At 36.1% G+C, this 17,677-nt stretch overlaps 6 protein-coding genes and 1 long non-coding RNA gene across 19 annotated transcripts; 5 read left to right on the top strand and 2 right to left on the bottom strand.

Annotated features, from left to right (window-relative positions):
- The first annotated feature begins 271 nt into the window (after window positions 1-271).
- On the top strand, window positions 272-2,045 carry thoc7 (THO complex subunit 7). 2 transcript variants are annotated; one of them, XM_076520464.1, is made up of 4 exons: window positions 272-603; window positions 669-1,093; window positions 1,173-1,292; window positions 1,582-2,045. In XM_076520464.1, exons 1-4 carry the CDS (start codon window positions 594-596, stop codon window positions 1,585-1,587), a joined length of 561 nt encoding a protein of 186 aa, XP_076376579.1. In that variant the 5' UTR covers window positions 272-593; the 3' UTR covers window positions 1,588-2,045. The 2 variants fall into 2 exon arrangements, with proteins under 2 accessions (XP_076376579.1, XP_033329339.2); XM_033473448.2 differs by having other exon boundaries at window positions 279-603; window positions 1,173-2,045.
- LOC117222007 (putative RNA/DNA demethylase ALKBH6) lies at window positions 1,383-2,619 on the bottom strand. The gene is made up of 5 exons (XM_033473447.2): window positions 2,482-2,619; window positions 2,232-2,408; window positions 2,057-2,164; window positions 1,885-1,983; window positions 1,383-1,810 (listed from the first exon to the last, which is right to left on the bottom strand). The coding sequence occupies exons 1-5, from the start codon at window positions 2,521-2,523 to the stop codon at window positions 1,553-1,555; spliced, it is 684 nt and encodes a 227-aa protein (XP_033329338.2). The 5' UTR covers window positions 2,524-2,619; the 3' UTR covers window positions 1,383-1,552.
- On the top strand, window positions 2,232-8,110 carry LOC117222001 (lisH domain-containing protein ARMC9). Of its 9 annotated transcripts, none has more exons than XM_076520451.1 (20): window positions 2,232-2,320; window positions 2,822-2,956; window positions 3,034-3,147; window positions 3,212-3,349; window positions 3,420-3,549; window positions 3,617-3,684; window positions 3,804-4,037; window positions 4,097-4,284; window positions 4,383-4,713; window positions 4,794-4,967; window positions 5,046-5,294; window positions 5,374-5,685; window positions 5,766-5,893; window positions 5,961-6,045; window positions 6,117-6,355; window positions 6,427-6,529; window positions 6,670-6,920; window positions 7,082-7,161; window positions 7,572-7,602; window positions 7,813-8,110. In XM_076520451.1, exons 3-20 carry the CDS (start codon window positions 3,088-3,090, stop codon window positions 7,928-7,930), a joined length of 2,919 nt encoding a protein of 972 aa, XP_076376566.1. In that variant the 5' UTR covers window positions 2,232-2,320; window positions 2,822-2,956; window positions 3,034-3,087; the 3' UTR covers window positions 7,931-8,110. The 9 variants fall into 9 exon arrangements, 6 of the variants coding, with proteins under 6 accessions (XP_076376566.1, XP_076376565.1, XP_076376567.1 ...); XM_076520450.1 differs by lacking the exon at window positions 2,232-2,320 and adding an exon at window positions 2,534-2,674; XM_076520452.1 differs by lacking the exon at window positions 2,232-2,320 and adding an exon at window positions 2,630-2,723.
- On the bottom strand, window positions 8,016-9,827 carry LOC117222004 (uncharacterized). Its single transcript, XM_033473438.2, has 3 exons — window positions 9,686-9,827; window positions 9,522-9,576; window positions 8,016-9,444 (listed from the first exon to the last, which is right to left on the bottom strand). Exons 1-3 carry the CDS (start codon window positions 9,704-9,706, stop codon window positions 8,168-8,170), a joined length of 1,353 nt encoding a protein of 450 aa, XP_033329329.2. The 5' UTR covers window positions 9,707-9,827; the 3' UTR covers window positions 8,016-8,167.
- On the top strand, window positions 9,730-10,244 carry LOC117222009 (uncharacterized). Its single transcript, XR_004490604.2, has 2 exons — window positions 9,730-9,865; window positions 9,971-10,244. It is a non-coding gene; the product is annotated as an uncharacterized LOC117222009 (long non-coding RNA).
- A 2,502-nt stretch (window positions 10,245-12,746) lies between these two features.
- LOC117222006 (uncharacterized) lies at window positions 12,747-14,694 on the top strand. Of its 3 annotated transcripts, none has more exons than XM_033473444.2 (6): window positions 12,747-12,903; window positions 13,154-13,295; window positions 13,418-13,557; window positions 13,640-13,764; window positions 13,836-13,975; window positions 14,038-14,694. In XM_033473444.2, the coding sequence occupies exons 2-6, from the start codon at window positions 13,286-13,288 to the stop codon at window positions 14,520-14,522; spliced, it is 900 nt and encodes a 299-aa protein (XP_033329335.2). In that variant the 5' UTR covers window positions 12,747-12,903; window positions 13,154-13,285; the 3' UTR covers window positions 14,523-14,694. The 3 variants fall into 3 exon arrangements, with proteins under 3 accessions (XP_033329335.2, XP_076376575.1, XP_033329336.2); XM_076520460.1 differs by having other exon boundaries at window positions 12,816-12,840; XM_033473445.2 differs by lacking the exon at window positions 12,747-12,903 and adding an exon at window positions 12,921-13,072.
- Window positions 14,695-14,843: 149 nt separating this feature from the next.
- Window positions 14,844-16,958, top strand: Rae1 (ribonucleic acid export 1). Of its 2 annotated transcripts, none has more exons than XM_033473439.2 (7): window positions 14,844-14,976; window positions 15,116-15,439; window positions 15,533-15,706; window positions 15,780-15,851; window positions 15,927-16,208; window positions 16,303-16,497; window positions 16,755-16,958. In XM_033473439.2, the coding sequence occupies exons 2-7, from the start codon at window positions 15,182-15,184 to the stop codon at window positions 16,839-16,841; spliced, it is 1,068 nt and encodes a 355-aa protein (XP_033329330.1). In that variant the 5' UTR covers window positions 14,844-14,976; window positions 15,116-15,181; the 3' UTR covers window positions 16,842-16,958. The 2 variants fall into 2 exon arrangements, with proteins under 2 accessions (XP_033329330.1, XP_033329331.1); XM_033473440.2 differs by having other exon boundaries at window positions 14,845-14,960.
- The last annotated feature ends 719 nt before the right edge of the window (window positions 16,959-17,677 follow it).

The raw sequence follows: 17,677 nt of genomic DNA, 5'->3' as shown, positions 1-17,677 counted from the left end.
TCGCGCGAATCCACGGTCTCCTGCAACATAAGAATTCATCGAGATTCAATTCATATTGAAAATTAATTCCCATAACCTCTATAAATTAATTTACCGACTTGTACATACATATCAATGTCAAATACAATATTCTCAACAACAACGATTCACGTGGTTCTTCATTGCAAATCCCGATATCGTATTAACATTAGCTAACATTATTTCAAACTTCGATCTACACCCTATAAGGTGTGCTACGATTTATTCCACCTGATTCCACCGACACAAGTGCTTCGTGTTCGATTCCCCAGAGGAAAAGTTCCTAGATCTGGTATCAGAATGAAAAGTTAAATTCAGGACTGCCAACCAGAAATGACAAGATCGGCTATCGTAAATAAAAAAATATCGATCTTTTATCGGCATTCCTATCGAAGAGTATTTTGAATATTTCTCTTAACCTCAATATTTTCTCTATTTTTATATCGTTATTTTTGATGGTATATACTATGGTTTTAATTAACAGTCGTACGTAATTAACGTAATCAAAGGGCGCATTGTACTAAATGTAGCAAACATTACAGTATTATTGAATTCAATTCTTGTTTCATAGGACAATGTCTGACGGTAAGTTAACATTGTAAAAATGTAACCTATTATGATGTTTTAATGCAAAAATTATTCTTCGTTAGAGGAAGTAATTCGTCGAAGATTACTCATCGACGGCGATGGAACCGGGGACGATCGTAGGATAAACATGCTTTTGAAATCATTCATAAAATGGGTTAACAATCCTGATGTGGATAACGTGTTGCACGAGAGGATGTTGTCGCAGCTTGCTCAATGCGAATTTGCGCAAAAGAAATCCAGGTTGGTTTCGAATATGAGTCAAGATGAATTGAAAAGCTATGAAATGTTATCGAAAGAGATAGAAGTACAAATAGAAGAGGCCAAGAGTGATATCGAGAAAACAAAGGCAGAACTGCAAGAAGCAAAACGTGTAAGGAAAAACAGAATCGAATATGATGTATTGGCAAAAGTTATAAACGAGCAACCGGATAGAGTAGAAACAAATTTGAAATTGGCAACACTTCGTGAAGAATTGGGCAGATTGAAGGTACATGAAATTTTCATTGTATGTTGGAACAAATGTTATTTTGGGAAAGAAACTGATGTACAAATATTTTAATGTATAGGAAAAATCTGAACAGTTGGAGCACAAATTGGAAATGAGGCGTAAACAATTCCATGTATTGATATCTTCTATACATTCGTTGCAAGGAATGCTGGATGAATGTGACAAAGAAATAATGGATGTGAGTTTAGAAAATTACGAGGACACTGATACTTCAATGCCTCCCAAATCTGACACATAGCGATTTAAACATATATCGTGTACATAAATGTATGCTTAAGTTCATATAATTTTTTAAACAAATATTTACAAACTTCCACTGCCTGCCAAAGCACATATCAATGTGCTTATAAGTATTACATAATAAAAAATGGAAAGAATATTAATAATGAATGTTATGTACTTAAAAAATGTATATGTATACCTAACATATATAGTGTATTATCCAATTTTTAATTTCAATTTGGTAGTTTTAGGAACATGTCTGATCGTTAAAGATAATCTGACATCTCGTTGCAATGTTTGTCCCTCCGTAAACTCATCGCCGCATATATTTAAATTTTTTACCAGAGATGTCGAAATAATGTCTGTATCCCTTTCTGCAATTGAATGTAAATAATGATGGTACAAATCTCCTTGGAGAATTAATAAACTTCTACGTTCTAGTAGAAAACTGAACTCTAAAGAACGTTGTTGTATCTGAAAAGAAACATACAGAAAATGTTAGGCCAATCAATTTTGTGATGAGTTTAACATACTACAATTGTTACAACCTCCGAGCTCTCCGAATTTTTGTAAAAGTCGAGAAGAGTGTGAGATCCACAGCTGATGGTTGTTACAATAGGATGAAACATTGGGCCATCGGAGTGTGCCTGAAAAATGTCAATATAAATGTAAACTATTCCAATACTAATAAAAAATACATACATAACAACTTTTGTATACCATTATTCCTTGTCCAGGCAAATATTCATTAATCAACACATGATTGGGTAATTTGTTTGTTTCAAAAATATCATGGGATGATACTTTGTTAATGTACTTTTGAAGCCACTGAAAACTTATTGTTAGATAGTTTTCTTTAGATTGTCTTACATGTCTTTTCTTTTTAAGTACATACGCCTGGTATATCTTCAGCTATCATACCTTTGGGGTGTGGGATACCACCCCAATTTTGTAGCCTACGATGACTTAACTGGGTCCACTTTGGTAATGGAGCATTCTTAACATGCTTCAGAATTTCTAGTTCTTCCTCTTTATTTATAAAGTTCGGTATATAAATTGCTAAATTTGGTACCTATAACAAATAAAACATTTCAGAATTCAAAATACATAACCTCCACTAAAAAATGAACAGTATAAATGCGAACCTCTGGCACCACATTTTTATTATAGATATTTTTATTATTCATTTTGTAATAGACGAAGTTATCTAATTGTACAAACAATTAACAAATTCTTGGTTAATGATGATAAGTAAGGTTGCCTGTTTTATGGAACGATCAAATTAAATTCGTCACTGTTATTTGGATTCTGTAAACAAACAAAAGTGTTCAGAAAACGGTACAAAAATATATGTATTTACAATTGCTTAATATATAGTGATGATTAGGTATATAACCTTGCAATAAATATCAGTTGTTAGAATGATCAAATTAATGTAGTTTGTAAATAATATTTAACTGAACAATAATGAATTGATCATTTAAGATCTAAACTACTTTGATCAGAAGAGAGATGAAAGCACACATAGCTGAATGTTTTCCACGTCGGTGTAGAAAATATTCTTTTGCTACATGTGACAACGAATACGCTATGAATCGTTGAGCTACATTACATACGCATGTACGTATTTGCATAAAATCAATTTTATCCGAGAAACTATTCTCCATGTTTTTATATGAAAAACCACACCTTTTCAGGAATATAAATTAACGAAAGTAATTCAACATTATTTATACAAGAAAAGGGGCAAAATGGATAAGAATCGAATAATTGATCAAATGGACAACAAAAATTTAAAACTTATTCATCAGGTATATTTTGTAAATATATGCATGTATTGCATATATAATACTACATATAAAATTTTGTTTGCAGTTTCTTATAGATCATAAGTTTGAGAATACTGCCGAAACATTATTAATTGAGGTTGAATCGCGGAGTTCCAAAAGTTCCTCAAAAGATCAAAGGATTTTGTTGAGCTTCGATTCAGGAGACTGGAGAACCTTTTTTAATGTATATAATTATCATCATCGAATAGACAATTGCGTAATACAACTTCTGAAGAGATTATCTTTTTTTTCAGATCTGGAATTTGTTGGTACCTGAAAATGTTAAACAAACCAGATCATATAAAGTCTTAACATTGAATCTGTATGTTTATTTCATAATGTTACCAAAACATAAAATGATTTTACATTCATTTGAAGAGCAAGGTAAGAATGATATGAAATTCTATTTTATATTAAATAGAATGTCATAATTAATTAGACATTTTTATAGATAAGATGCAAACAGAAACAATCAAATCTACAACATCTTTGAATCACAATGGTCTTGAGAATCAAGAGGTAACATTAGTTTGTAACACAATACAATTTTAGAAGAAGCTATAATATATTTTTACTCAAAAACTACAGGACAATACTATAAGTTTAATAATAATTGATTCATTATCGATAATTTACAGAATTTTATGACTGAATTAGAAAAGGATATGCACGAGTGTGTGGAATTATTACGGGTATTTTTAAATACAACTGGTAAAGAACTGGAAGATGATACAGAATTAAGATCCTTAATTGCATTAATTCTTACCGAGGACCCACTTGCAGAACTAAGCATGTCTAAAGTATTTGGAAACAGTTGGATCAAAGAGTTAACTGAAAATTTGATTTCATTTGTTGAGGACTGTGAACAACAAGTGAGTAAAGTAAATAAATCACTTATACTGAGAATTATACTTAATTCTTCAACCTTAAGAATTTCAGCAATCTAAAACACAATGATATAAATTCGGAAAACAAAGATTCTCCTGCCAACAAAATACTTGAAAAAAGAAATGTACCAATCATACCAAATGATAGAAACATTCCACTATTTATAGAAGACGACGAAATCGATGAGCAGTATTGTTTATCTGATAACACAAAATATACTCGAAAATCAAAGTTAGTAACAATAGCACACTATTTTTCATAGTGATTGTGTTTCTCATAACAATTTCGTAATGATTGAATACTCTGTATAACATTCCATTTCGATGCAGAAGCGTGCAGACAATATCAACCATTTACTCTACAGACGAAGACTTGCATTCGTCGCTTTTAAGAAGTAATAAAAAGTTAATGCAGTATGCTCAGGAATTAACTGTAACAACGTCTCACTTATCTACCGTTCAATCCAATTATGAGAAGTTAAAGAAACGATTTCATAAACTGCATGCTGATTATCATAAATTAATGAGCATTGCCCGAGTTTTAACAAACGTTTTAGAAAACTCGGTGAAGGGCCAAACTATCGACTTCCAAGCTATGTTAGAGTCGTGCATTAAAATTTTTCCAGATCTATTTAATCAAAATATAAGAGACAATTCATATGTAAGTAGAACTGTAACAAACAACTCTATTAATATATGTATGTGTGCATAATTATATTATTATCCGTTTTACATGCACAGTGCCCTTCGGAAGCGATGTTAGAGAAATGTAATTCCGAGATGAAAGTAATCAAGCAACCTATGCCGTATATGTCGTCTGCTCCTCCAAAATCTTTAAACTTTAAAAAAATTAAGTTACATTTGATAAACGGAAGTATCAAAACTAAATTGTTACTATTGCAAGCATTAAGAAGGGTAAGGTATAGTAACTATTTATCAATTAATATTTAATGATATTGAACTTGTTAAAGTAAATGTGCAATGTTACATTAGAAAGTAACATGCGGTCAACCTGGAGAAAGAGAGGAAGCATTGCACGAGTACATAAGTAAAGACCTCTTAGGGCTTTACGGGCGAATTGCAAGCTATAAAGGTACATCTATTCTACCGTATTTATTAACTCCGGACAACATTAGTATGCCTCATCCATTGCAACAATCAACCACGAGATTATTAAACGCCTTAGCATCGTTTAGATGTGGACGAGACTATTTGTCGTTTGATTCTACCGTAGTCGATGCGGTATGTTAAATCGAAATATTTGCACTGTTAGTCAAGTATATGGTAATCTTAATATTTACTAATAAAATCAATACCGTAGGTATTCAAGTGCCTAAATAATACTTATGACAACGACATAGATACATTTACGTGTAATATGATGATTGCGATGCTGCAAAAATTATCATTACGCAAACAGCAAAGGATATATATGATAGAAAATGGATTAGTAGAATGGTTGATTCGCCACTTACACGTTCATTATCGCATTATGGATTCTTACCGATTGGAGTATGCTACAGCCTTGTTAATGAATCTATCATTGCATCAAATTGCTCGAAGAAGAGCGTCTACTTTGGCATCTTTACTTGTATCGACGCTAACTAATTTGCTTTTAACGGATCGGTCCTCTGTAAGCGATACAAATCAATTATATATCTTATTTTATTAAAATAGACAACTGCAATAATTCTAATATTGAACACGTGTTAGATTTTGCCATATATTACTGGAGCATTAAATCATTTTTTGACAAATCACGACATTAACGAAGAAGCTAAGAAGATGAAGTTCTCGTCCGTATTAGAACAGTATAGTAAATACAAAGACGGCGAAATAAGGTAAATTTAGTGGATACTTCCCGTAAAGCTTTCTAATTACTAGAATTAATAGTATTATAAATAACAGGGAGCACTTGGAACACATTTTAAAAATACACAAAGGCGACGTTATGATTAAGACAGAAATTGAGGAAATTGCAGACAACGATGACGTATGTATTGATTTTTCCATTGACGCTTTTAATAGGATGATCGTGATCTTAAATAGAATGTTTACCTTTAGGAAGAATTCGATGTGGTGGAAAATGAGTTGGAAGAAAATGACCCGGTGAAGAATAATTACGGCGAATTGTCTGGAGAAACGTTGCTTGCATCATGCTATACTACGTCCCTAAAGGCTTTCCATGACAAAGAAATCAATTCGGAAATATCGTCGCATACTTTTATGCACGATGCTGAAGAACAAGTGAAAAGCTTGCATTATGAACACGCATCCGTATCAAACGAACAAAATTTTGAAAGGTATTATTATAGCGTCGGCGCAGCAATTATCTTCTTTGTAGCATTTAATAAAGTCGTTGTCTTTCGAGAAGATTCGTAGATAAAACGTATCACGTAAAGAACAGAAACAATATCGTGATGGTACAGGAACGTATGAAAGAATTACAGGCACCAAAACTAGTTTCATTGCACAAGGTATTTAATTCTACTGATTCCAGAATGCCGCATTTTCATCAAAATACATCCAATTGAATTTTCACATATATTCAACGAAAAGTTTACTATTTCACAACTTCACTATTTCATTATTGTGTTATCACATTCATGTGTTTAAGGCTCAACAAATTAACAAGCCAAGAATAAACGAGAAATGGAGTTTTCCTTCCGATGCAAGATCTACGTTAGAAAGTTCTGCATTCCTAAGTTACAATTGCGCACAAAGAAATTTGAGAAAGATCAATAAACAAATTACTGCGAATCCGTCTAATGATAAAAAGTTTCGGGATACTAGTACAGTAAATGCATATTTAAGAATGGAAAATGATACGATTTCTGCACGAGATAATTGTGAAAGTGCCGAATACTTGTACGCAAGTCATTTGTTAAAGTTCGTAATTATTTGCAAAATAATCGTACTATGACGAGATGTATTTTTATAATTCTTTTTCATTGTTAATGTCCCGCTATTTTCCTCGACTAATGCCATATATATACATACATAGTAAAATCTCACTTTATAATTTTTAGTAGGAAAGATACTAAAACAACGCTTGCATCTTCGATGAACTTGGATGAGAACGACGTTGGAAGTGTAGCTAATTCAACAGGTGAGATTATTCTATATGTAGATTCTATAGTATATTCTATAATTTTTAAAAATCGGAAACTACGATGTGGAATAGCTATTTGCTAAATAAGTTCGAAATAGTGAAAGCACTACGACTTTCCTTTATAAGTACATTCGGTCGTAATCATGGGAAATTGGAGCAAGCGAATGAAAGCAACAACCGTTCGAGTGACATGCATTTAATCGTACATACTTTAATGGCAGTCTCGCTTAATTATTGTGTGAAAAGAAATTGATGCATAGTATGTATTATATGGAGATTACGATATGTACGATTTGTAGGCAAGGTTGCAGTGCTTTAGGGGTCCGCGACTTTCAGTTTACAATATCGAGCGAGCAAGAGCTTAATATTATTAATATGAATTAATCGGTCTCATTATATCTTTTCAGTCATGGAGAAACTGAGCAGTATAGCATCGCTGTGAGTCAAGACAGAAACATTACAATAATGCACTGTTTATTGAAATTTATGCACGTTGCAGTATCTCCGAATCACGCACAATTATACATATCTTCCAACGGAGAGGTTTCAATATTTTGATATAGTATCTTTGCCGAATTAAATTTGATATTTCGTTCGTTGCTATTCGTCGTTGCGTTCAACATTATTAAAACTTGCATTTGTTCGTAGGAACGCCAGTGACGACAATAAGGCTATAAGCGGCAATACTTGGTATGCTCGAGAAATCGAACTTGACACGGAAGACGCGTTTCTGGCCAAACCGAAGCTCCCTAGAACACCTCCATAATTATTTTTTTTATTCTAGTCTCCATTTGTCACTTTTTTACCGTAAGAAGGTCGAGCCGATGAAAATTATGTTCACGTCCGCACGATTATTTGAGATAACTTTATTTTAAACAACGTATAAACAACAATGTGGTTTTCATTAGGTTTAAATAGGCATACAATAAATATGTACAAAATACAATATGTTCATCACATTTCTCACAGAAAGACACGAAAAAGACAGAAGGGCCAAAGGCTGTTAATAATAACCAGAATATATAGTTCCATGCCCGGGGACGTGTCCACTACTGCTGCGGTATCTTCTAAGTATGGGACTGTCTGTGTAGCTGTTGCCATTGTAAGTACCATGTAGACTCGGCATCGTAGCATAAGCAGCGGAAGAGCTGCCCGAGTAGCTGATGTAACCTGGTTTACCCTTGTAGCTTACAGCAGTTTTAGTTGGATAGGACGGTGCCCTGTCCCCGAGATAAGCTTGGGCGTTATAGCTACTTGGCCTACTGTCTTTGAACGCTGTTGTCTTACCTTTACCGTAATTACCGTAATTACCGTAATTACCGTAATTACCGAACGAGTAATCAGGCTCTGGTTCCTTCGAGAGATAGTTGTAACCAGCGTTAAGGGCATAGTCTCCCAGGTACTTGTTATATTTGCTATACTTCCCCGTGTTCGCTGTACTCGCCGTACCGTATTGGGAAAGATCAGAGGTTCCCCTCAAGTTATTGAGCAGAGTACTACTACCGGCAGACATTGGCAGGTACATCGGAGAAACGTAATCTCTCGCCCCGTTTCCATGGCTGCCTCGCACGTAGCGATTCTCGGGATGAAGAGAGTAGACGTCGTTCGCGTACTTGCCGCTACCAGCTCCGAACACGCTCTCCTTGTGTTTCCCGTAAGAGTAGTCGGTGCTAGGACTGTTCAACAAGCTGGAAGGCTCTCTGGTGAACGTTTGATCGCCGTCCATGTATCCTCCTGTGGCCGTCGTGTGGCCCCTGAACGCATCCGCGGAATAGTCTCTGAAAGAAGAACTTTCGGACGTCAGCCCGGGAAAGCTTCCGGTGCTGGTGGCTCCAGGCAAGTTGTCGGAGAATCTCATATATTCTGGACTCTTGTGTTTGCCGCTGGAGAACGACATCGCCTGGTTGAACTCGGATCCCGCTTGATCCATGCTCTGAGCATACCCGCTGAAAGTCGAGTCCCCGTTGTTGTTGTTATTGTTGTTGGCGTTCGTGTAGCTCTCGAACGACGATTGAATAGGATCGTTCATGAAGTAGGAGCTTGCACCGAGACTGTCACGTGCATTACTGGAGAATCCTTGGTAGCCAGGATTGTGCGCGTTCTGCGAAAATCCGCTGTAAGAACTGCCTCTCAGACTATCCTCGAGGCTGGTTTGGCTTCTACCGTTGCTCAACGATTGTCCACTGGTCCCGGCCGAGTAAAAGTCCGTGTTCTCTCTGTGGCCGTCCTTGATGATGTTGCTGTTGTACTCGAACGCATTGTCCCCCGTGATCGAGTAGCCTGCGTTAGACAAAGGTCGCTTGAGAATTTATCGTTTAGCAGAACTATCTGAAATTTTCTCGACGCGTAATACGTACTGGTGACCGGTGGTTCGGCGCGCACTAACAGGATGCTGCCGAAGATCACCGCCTTCTAAAGTCAACATACATAAGGTATATTATAGACGATCCGACCACATACGTACATGCATAATTTTCTTTCGACTAATCTTGTTCAACACGCTTAGACTTATCGTACTCACAAGCGAAATGATTTTCGCCATGGCAGGGGAGGTCCTGGATTAGACGACGGAGCTTACGTGCCTACGGACCCGCTGCGAAGCCGGTGTTCCTTCACTAAATTCAAACTACACACATACTGGCATGCGTGTCTGTTCCTTACGGTTTTATACTCCTAGGAATCCCTCCTCGCTCGCAAAAAGGTAAAAGCGATCTTGATGTGCACATACTGATAGGACATTGGTTGGTACTCGACCATACAGAGCAGGGAGAAAGAGTCAACCTGATTTAACTCTTCACTTTTACAGGGAAAGCAATGGGTCAGTCGTGTGCCTGGCTATTCATAGTGAACTATGAGCGGCATGACCTACCTAGCAGTAATTAGACTTTTTAATACATATAGAAAAGTATCCCTTTCACGAGGTACCGGTTACGAGATTACATCGAACCTGACGTTGCTGTCTCCATTACCATTGTCATTGTCATTGCCATTGTCATCTCGTGGCTACCGGATAATACAATGAAAAATCTTCAAACTTCTTATTTTAAATCGAGATAAAGATTATTATCGATATCTGGAAATTGTCCATTTTACTTCGGGACATCTTGCTCTTCAGGTTTTTACATTTTCACCTGAAGATTCTTTCGCACATACATTACGTGCATACGTCCACGTTGACCTAATTTCTATAAATTACCAATTACTATTGTCAAGGTTTATAGATATGCGTTTGTTACGGTACGTGGATAGATAGCTTTCGTTTGCGAAACGAAGGTGAATTATATTACGCGGGTATTCTGAGCCTATTCTAACCGATTGGAATTAATGCATGTGAGAGAAATGGAAGCTCTCTAAACGAAGGAGCAGCATCGAAGGAAACGCGTTGAGCCCGATCGAAAATGTAGATCACAATAGAGAATTGAATCATTCTCGTTACACAATATGTATCTTCGTTTACGTTATTGTTCGCGCGCCGAGATATCGAGTAGCTCGATGCTTCTCGCGCGATCTCGTCGTTATCTTAACGGTACAATGGCATCGTCTTGGATCGTCGCGTGGACCGGCTCGAAATACGAAGGAGGTTTATGTTTCCCGATTACTCCGATTACCGGGAATCTTGTTCTTTTATTCTTTGCGAGGATAAAGAGAAAAACAACTGTTTTCGCGCTGGTCAGTGAGAATAACTCCTTAAGGCCAGCCTACTTAAAACTCGACGTGCTCCTATTTTAAAACGCGCCGATAGAAAATGCTCGAAGAGATCTCACCGAGGCGAGGGATCGAAATTCGTAAACATCGGTAAGAGTGTATACCGTGGCGAGGATCGACGCGCGGCTCTACGAGGCTCGACGAGCCTCGCATCCTGCATAAAACGCAGGAGCACCATGAATACAAATCACATTTCGTCCAAAGGAAAGTTTCTCTCCCTCTATCCAGCCGAATCTGTCGCGAGGTCTATCAAAAAGACGCTTGGAAATTTCAGTCGTCCGAAGTACAACGGCTCTCCTCGATTTCGCAAATCCAAATGTCCGGGTATTGACCTCGATCGATTGCTAAAATATATATAATAATATATAATACGTATATATATAAATACGTATAAAATACGTATATAAATACATATAAAATATATAATAATATATAATACGTATACATGAAATTACAGTGTACACAAGTTCGCAACTTCCTAAAACAGGGCACGGTATCTGCTACTTTTTGTCGTATGTAGATCAAGAAAGAATGATTGTACGTTACGCCGGAACATGAAAGCCAGAATGACTCTGTGCGTGCATGCACCCTTGTCATTGGTCGTTATCTTTCGCAATGCTTTCTACTTTCCACACACGCGCCTCATTAAAACGTACGTCGACCGTGAGGCAATCAGGCGAATTCAAATGCGTTAATGACCATGGCCTAGGACACCGATTTAGCCCCTTGCCACCGGCAACCAGAAGTATTTCGTCGCGTTTGTACATCTTAGACCGGCAACTTGATTTATTGGACCTCGGATCTCAGGCTTTAGACGGTAGAAAGCGTTTTACACCGGCTCTCCAAATCTATCACGATATCGCTATTTCCTAGTTTCGCTACACATAGAAATATATATATTACTAGAATATATTATTATATATATCTATATAATAGATATATATATATATCTCAATCTCTCTCTCTCTCTCTCTCTCTCTCTCTATATATATATATATATATATATATATATATATATATATATATATATATATATATATAATATACCTATGCATATATATATATTTAGAGAGAGAGAGAGAGAGAGATTGGATATATATCTATTATATAGATATATATATAATACTACAATTACAATTTTCAAATGTACTTGTTTCAATATATATATATATATATATATATATAGAGAGAGAGAGAGAGAGAGAGAGAAATAAGATTGAAAATTTCTGTTTACGTACGTGTTCACTATCTCTCCGTGTAATTTGCCTTGCATGTTGCATTATTGCATTGTGAGGCATATGGGGGCCCTATGTATTGTCGTGGAATAGTAAAAGTTGTGTACGCGTAACAACGCAAAGTACAATGCAAAGAAAGTAAAATGAAAATGGAAAGTGGACGTTAAACTAATTCCAAACGGGCACCTCTTTCGTGTCGTTGCATACATATAAATCGTCCGACGATTTCATATGACTTCAGTTTCAACTTGCTATCGTCAGAATGGGGTTTTCCTTCGATCTAGCGATAAACATCTTCTTTTGTCGTCGCATAAAATTTTCTCTTGTATCGAACACTTGCGAAAGAATCCGGTACAATTCAACGTGTGTGAGCACAGCGCCCAACAGGTACAATGCAGTGGCGCAGGTGCGTTATACTTTCGAGGCCAGAAAGATGTCTGCTGCGAAAGTTGGACCGGTATGTGGTAATACCAGTTGCCAATGTACTTCGCGATCCGTGTCCAATATTCTTTGGATGCTGCGTTTTGCTTCGAAAGTCGTTCCGCGTTAATTAGAAAAAAAAACGGTGCAACGAGGACCGAGAAAATCTATTAATTTCGTTCTTCTCTCACGATTCAAATTGAATTTTCGCGCATAAAATTACGTAGCATTGCCCGCCTGCGCAATGAATGAAAACATTTCTCTTCAATGCGTTCAACTTTATAAATATAAACCGTGCATATATTTGATATTGTGTGTACGTATATGTATTCACTGAATGTTACGCATATGTCAAAATCGACCGCATCAGTTTTTTTCGGTGAGATCTTGTCTTCTTGTCATCGACTCACTGAGAAAAATTACGAAATCGAAAATCCACATTCGTATTCCAATCGTATTTGTCTAACTGTTAGATTCTACGTGTATTCGTACCCTCGCTCTCAGCTATTCCATTTCAGTAGATTTTTCATTCGAATCGGATGGTTACTGTAAACTAACATCTCTATTACAAATAATGTCGAAATGTAACGCTGTTGCATATAAACCTGTTTTCTTGTTGTATTCTTCAGTGACGATGAGGACTAGGTTAAATAACTTGTTACTAACCAACTGATGCAGTGCCGTATTCACAATACTACGAATCCAAAGGATTTGCTGTTATCTATCTGAATAAGTCGCCAATTTGTACTGTGAAAACAAACATGTGTTTGCGTAAGTATATCGACGAGAAATTCGTATAAAAATTCATCAATAGAGTCTGAATGTTCTCAATGTCGGCTGTGAATTATATATACTAATTAAAGGACAGCGAGAGTAATCAGTTTTCTTTCCAGTCAGTATTACTACTCCGAATAGTTTGGAATATCGATATTTTCCTACCACAAGGTCTCGTGTTAAGTTACGTATAAAAGCTGGACACGATGCAAGAATATGTCTACGTACTCATTTGGGTTCCGACTCTAACATGTACGAGGTATGTTACAGTTTCTATGCTTGCAGACGTATCAACATTTCGATTGAACCTTTCTAAAGAGATTTAGAATCTTATTGTTTAGATTGTTATTGGAGGATGGTCAAATACCATGTCGGCGGTAAAGAAAAATAGCGAAGAACCTGCAATCGTGGAAGCCGAAACCAAAGATATATTAAACGCTGACCAATTATGCGATCTTTGGATACAGTAAGGATTTGAAATTTGACCAAATGACAAAGTTGAAGTTTGTGTTAATATACACGCGTTAATGTTTACAGGTGGCTATGCGATGGACTGCTGAACGTGGGACGTCAGAATGGTGAAGTTTTTATGTCGTATAAAGACCCAAATCCATTTGTTATAAATTATATAGGAGTCAGTACAGCATGGGGTGCTACAGGAGAATTTTTCATAGAAGGTGCCTTTTCCAAACTAATCTACAAAGTCATATCAGAAAATACATTTGTCTTTCTATTTCAGAATCACAATGCACTGGTACAGCTATCAGACAACAATTGGTTGACACATCTAGCTTATGGATAGATTATAACGAATCCCTTGGTCTTCCACGAAATGTTACTGTTATTTCAAAAAATGACTTGTACGTAGGACGTGCTCATCACAGAGATTCGCTTGTACCTGGAAGTGTAAGGAATAACGTGTGTACAGTCGCGTGGGGTGGATTCGCGCACGATAAGAAAGAATTTCAAGTATTGTGTGCTGAAAATGTGAGCTGGGTACAGTCGTGGGACGGTAATATTCCATTGAACGCTCTTCCTGCTGGCGAGTCGGAGGACGGTTATGCTCTGTTCATAGGGAGAGTTTTGCACGAAGGCATATATTACATCGGAAAAATTCAGCCGAATCACCAAGTTTGTTATGTACCTATAGATGGCAGGGAAGAATCTTATACAAATTACGAAGCTTTAGTTATTTGCGATATCGAAGAACATGTTGGCAGATAAAAATTGCCTGTAGCAAATCTGAAAATCAATTCTGACTATTTCAATATTTTCCATTGTTTTTCATGTGAAATTAAAATATTTTTGCTGTTGTACACAATTGTTCTGAAACTGATGTAATAAAAGAATCTTTAAAGTTCGAAAATAATACGAATACATACGATGCATCAGAAAAGTGTCCTTTTTTTCAGTTCATATTTCTACCCTTTAAACTGGATCGTTTGAATTGCAATGTGTGTTGCAATGTATAAACTTGTGAAGCATGCGCACAGGAAACTGGCTTAAAAAGCTGTACAGTATGTGTACACATGTGCAATATGCATGCAAGCCAGTTGCTTTAGCACAGAATATAGCATGTACTGATGTGTCGTTGCGTGGTGTTACGATTCGTTTTTACTACTTTACATTCACTCTTCCCGCATTATTTTAACCATATTAAAGGTGTCATATATTTTCTGTATGTATACGTACATTAGCATAGCTTTAGTACAATTACTTAACACACAAATTATATATTGTCCATGCATACGTGTATGCAGGACATAACGCATGACTGTTTGAATGTTTATTGTAAATAGTTATCACATGTGATTTAGGTTCTGACTAACGACAGCGTCGTTTCATATGCAGTGAAGATTTTGCTTAGGCCAAAATAAAGAAACATGTTCAATCAAAGCGGTGGATTACGAACCAGCACAACAAACACCTCGAATCCAATGCAAGATTTTGAGGTTGTCTCCCCTCCTGATGATTCTGTGTCGAGTCTCGCGTTCAGTCCTGCCTCTATTCCACAAAATTTTTTGGTAGCCGGTTCATGGGATTGCAATGTCCGTTGCTGGGAAGTCGAGCAATCCGGTAAGACGGTTCCTAAATCAATGCAATCCATGTCCGAACCGATACTCGACGTTTGTTGGAGCGACGTAAGTTCAACGTTCTTTTCACAAGTGTCCTAGAATTTCCTCTTTCTTATTGAAGATTCTGTATTTAACATGTAATTCTTTTGTCCGAAATAGGATGGAACTAAAGTATTCATGGCATCTTGCGATAAGACTGCTAAATGTTGGGACCTGGTATCGAACCAGAGTATACAAGTTGCTGCACACGATGCACCCATCAAAGATTGTCATTGGATCAAAGCTAGTACATACTCGTGCCTTATGACAGGTTCCTGGGATAAAACATTAAGAGTATGTTCTAGTTTCTGTCATTTAGAATATGTTATATGCTAGGAATTTTTTGCTTATTTTAGTTCGCTTTCAGTTTTGGGACTTGAGAAGTCCAAAACCAGCTATGACTCTCAACCTGATTGAAAGATGTTATTGTGCTGACGTTGTAAGTATCTATTTTTCACTTTCTGTTGCTGTTCGCCTTTCCAACACCAATGTTTTTCTCTTCTGTTTCCTTCAGGATTATCCGATGGCGGTAGTAGGAACCGCAGGACGTGGACTAATTGTGTATCATTTGGAAGGCACTCCGAGAGAATTCAAACCAGTAGAGTTAAATCTCAAATATCAATATAGATGCGTCGCAATTTTTAGAGATAAGAAGAAAGTTCCCACTGGTTTTGCAATAGGCAGTACAGAAGGACGTGTTGCAATACACCATTTGAATTTAAGCGCAAAAGAGAACTTCACTTTCAAGTGTCACAGAGTGAACGGAACACCCAATGGTTATCAAGATATTTATGCGGTCAGCAATATTCCAAAATCATGTTTTATTACACGAAATCGTAGTTTATAATAATAATGGTGATAATAATAAAAATTAATTGTTTCTACCACAGGTTAACGACATTGCATTTCATCCAGTTCACGGCACTGTTGCCACTGTTGGAGCTGACGGTACTTTTGGCTTTTGGGACAAAGATTCGCGGACGAAATTGAAATCCTCAGATCCTATGGAACAGCCTATTACCAGATGTTGCTTCAATCACAATGGTCAAATATTTGCGTACGCTGTATCCTACGATTGGTCCAAGGTAGTGTTTTTTTTTTCTTTATGAAGACAATAATAGTTCGTTCATTAAGTAAATAATGATCGAGGATCGAAGGAAATTAATCGTCGTAGAAATATGCGTAACTCTTGCCAGTTCGAATTAGTTTAACTTCTGTACATGGTATCATTGGTACTAAAGAAACATCATTGCTGGTATCATCTTCAATTAATATTGCTTTGAAAGTTGTATACAACATTTAACAGAAACGAGACTAATTACAATATCGTTAATGTTTACAGGGTCACGAGTATTATAATCCAGCGAAGAAAAACTCCATATTCCTTAGACCGTGTTTCGAAGAACTAAAACCTAAAGCTACACCATAAGACAACGGGAGCGTTTTCTAATTTAGCTAAGAAGTTTGTTTAAATTCTGTGATGTGTTTGAAGATACAAGTTTTTTAATAATTATACTTACAATAATATACTGTTCACACTGATAAACCTTTTTCTATCTTTTTGTTATACGACAAGCTTTCCAAATTTGCTATAGTAAATTGTAAATAGTTTTGGTATATATGTATATATATATATATATATATACATATACATATGTGTGTATATATATATGTAATACAATTGTAGTTTACATTTTCTTTGTGTATCTCTTTATTACTTTGTCACATAAGCCCATTGTACAAAGTTATATATACATGCAAGAAGAGTCTTTTTAGTTTCTTTCTTTCTTTCACAATCGTAAAAATGTAAAAAAATAATTCTTGTAAATATTCTTTTAAAATACCTCAAAATAAGGACACGAATCAAATTGTTCTTCTTGTTTTATCCATATTCTTTTTTAAATAAATATGATTCCAATTTTTGTCTTCTCTTTTGAACAGATATTTGTGAAACACACCAACTCTATATTAAAATAAAAAGAAAGGGAATATAGTCTGTTGTTGAGTTTAATTGTGTACTTTCCAAAGTAGAATTTAATTTGACACTAGTTCAAATAAAGAATACTTTAGGTATCTTCTTGAAGAAGAGACGCTATTAAGAGCGACGATTTTCTTTGTCATTTAACAATGTGAAACGCGAAAGGAACTTGACACGGATTTTGATGTTATCAAATGGGTCACCTTCGTTTCCTCTTCAACTAATAATCTAGTTGTCTGCTCGTTTTAAATTTTAAATCTTTCAATACTCGGTTAAAATATTTCAGT

This window comes from Megalopta genalis, chromosome 3 (assembly GCF_051020955.1).
Source record: "Megalopta genalis isolate 19385.01 chromosome 3, iyMegGena1_principal, whole genome shotgun sequence".
Taxonomy (NCBI): Eukaryota; Metazoa; Arthropoda; class Insecta; order Hymenoptera; family Halictidae; genus Megalopta; species Megalopta genalis.
This window is presented reverse-complemented; position numbering and strand designations above follow the sequence as displayed.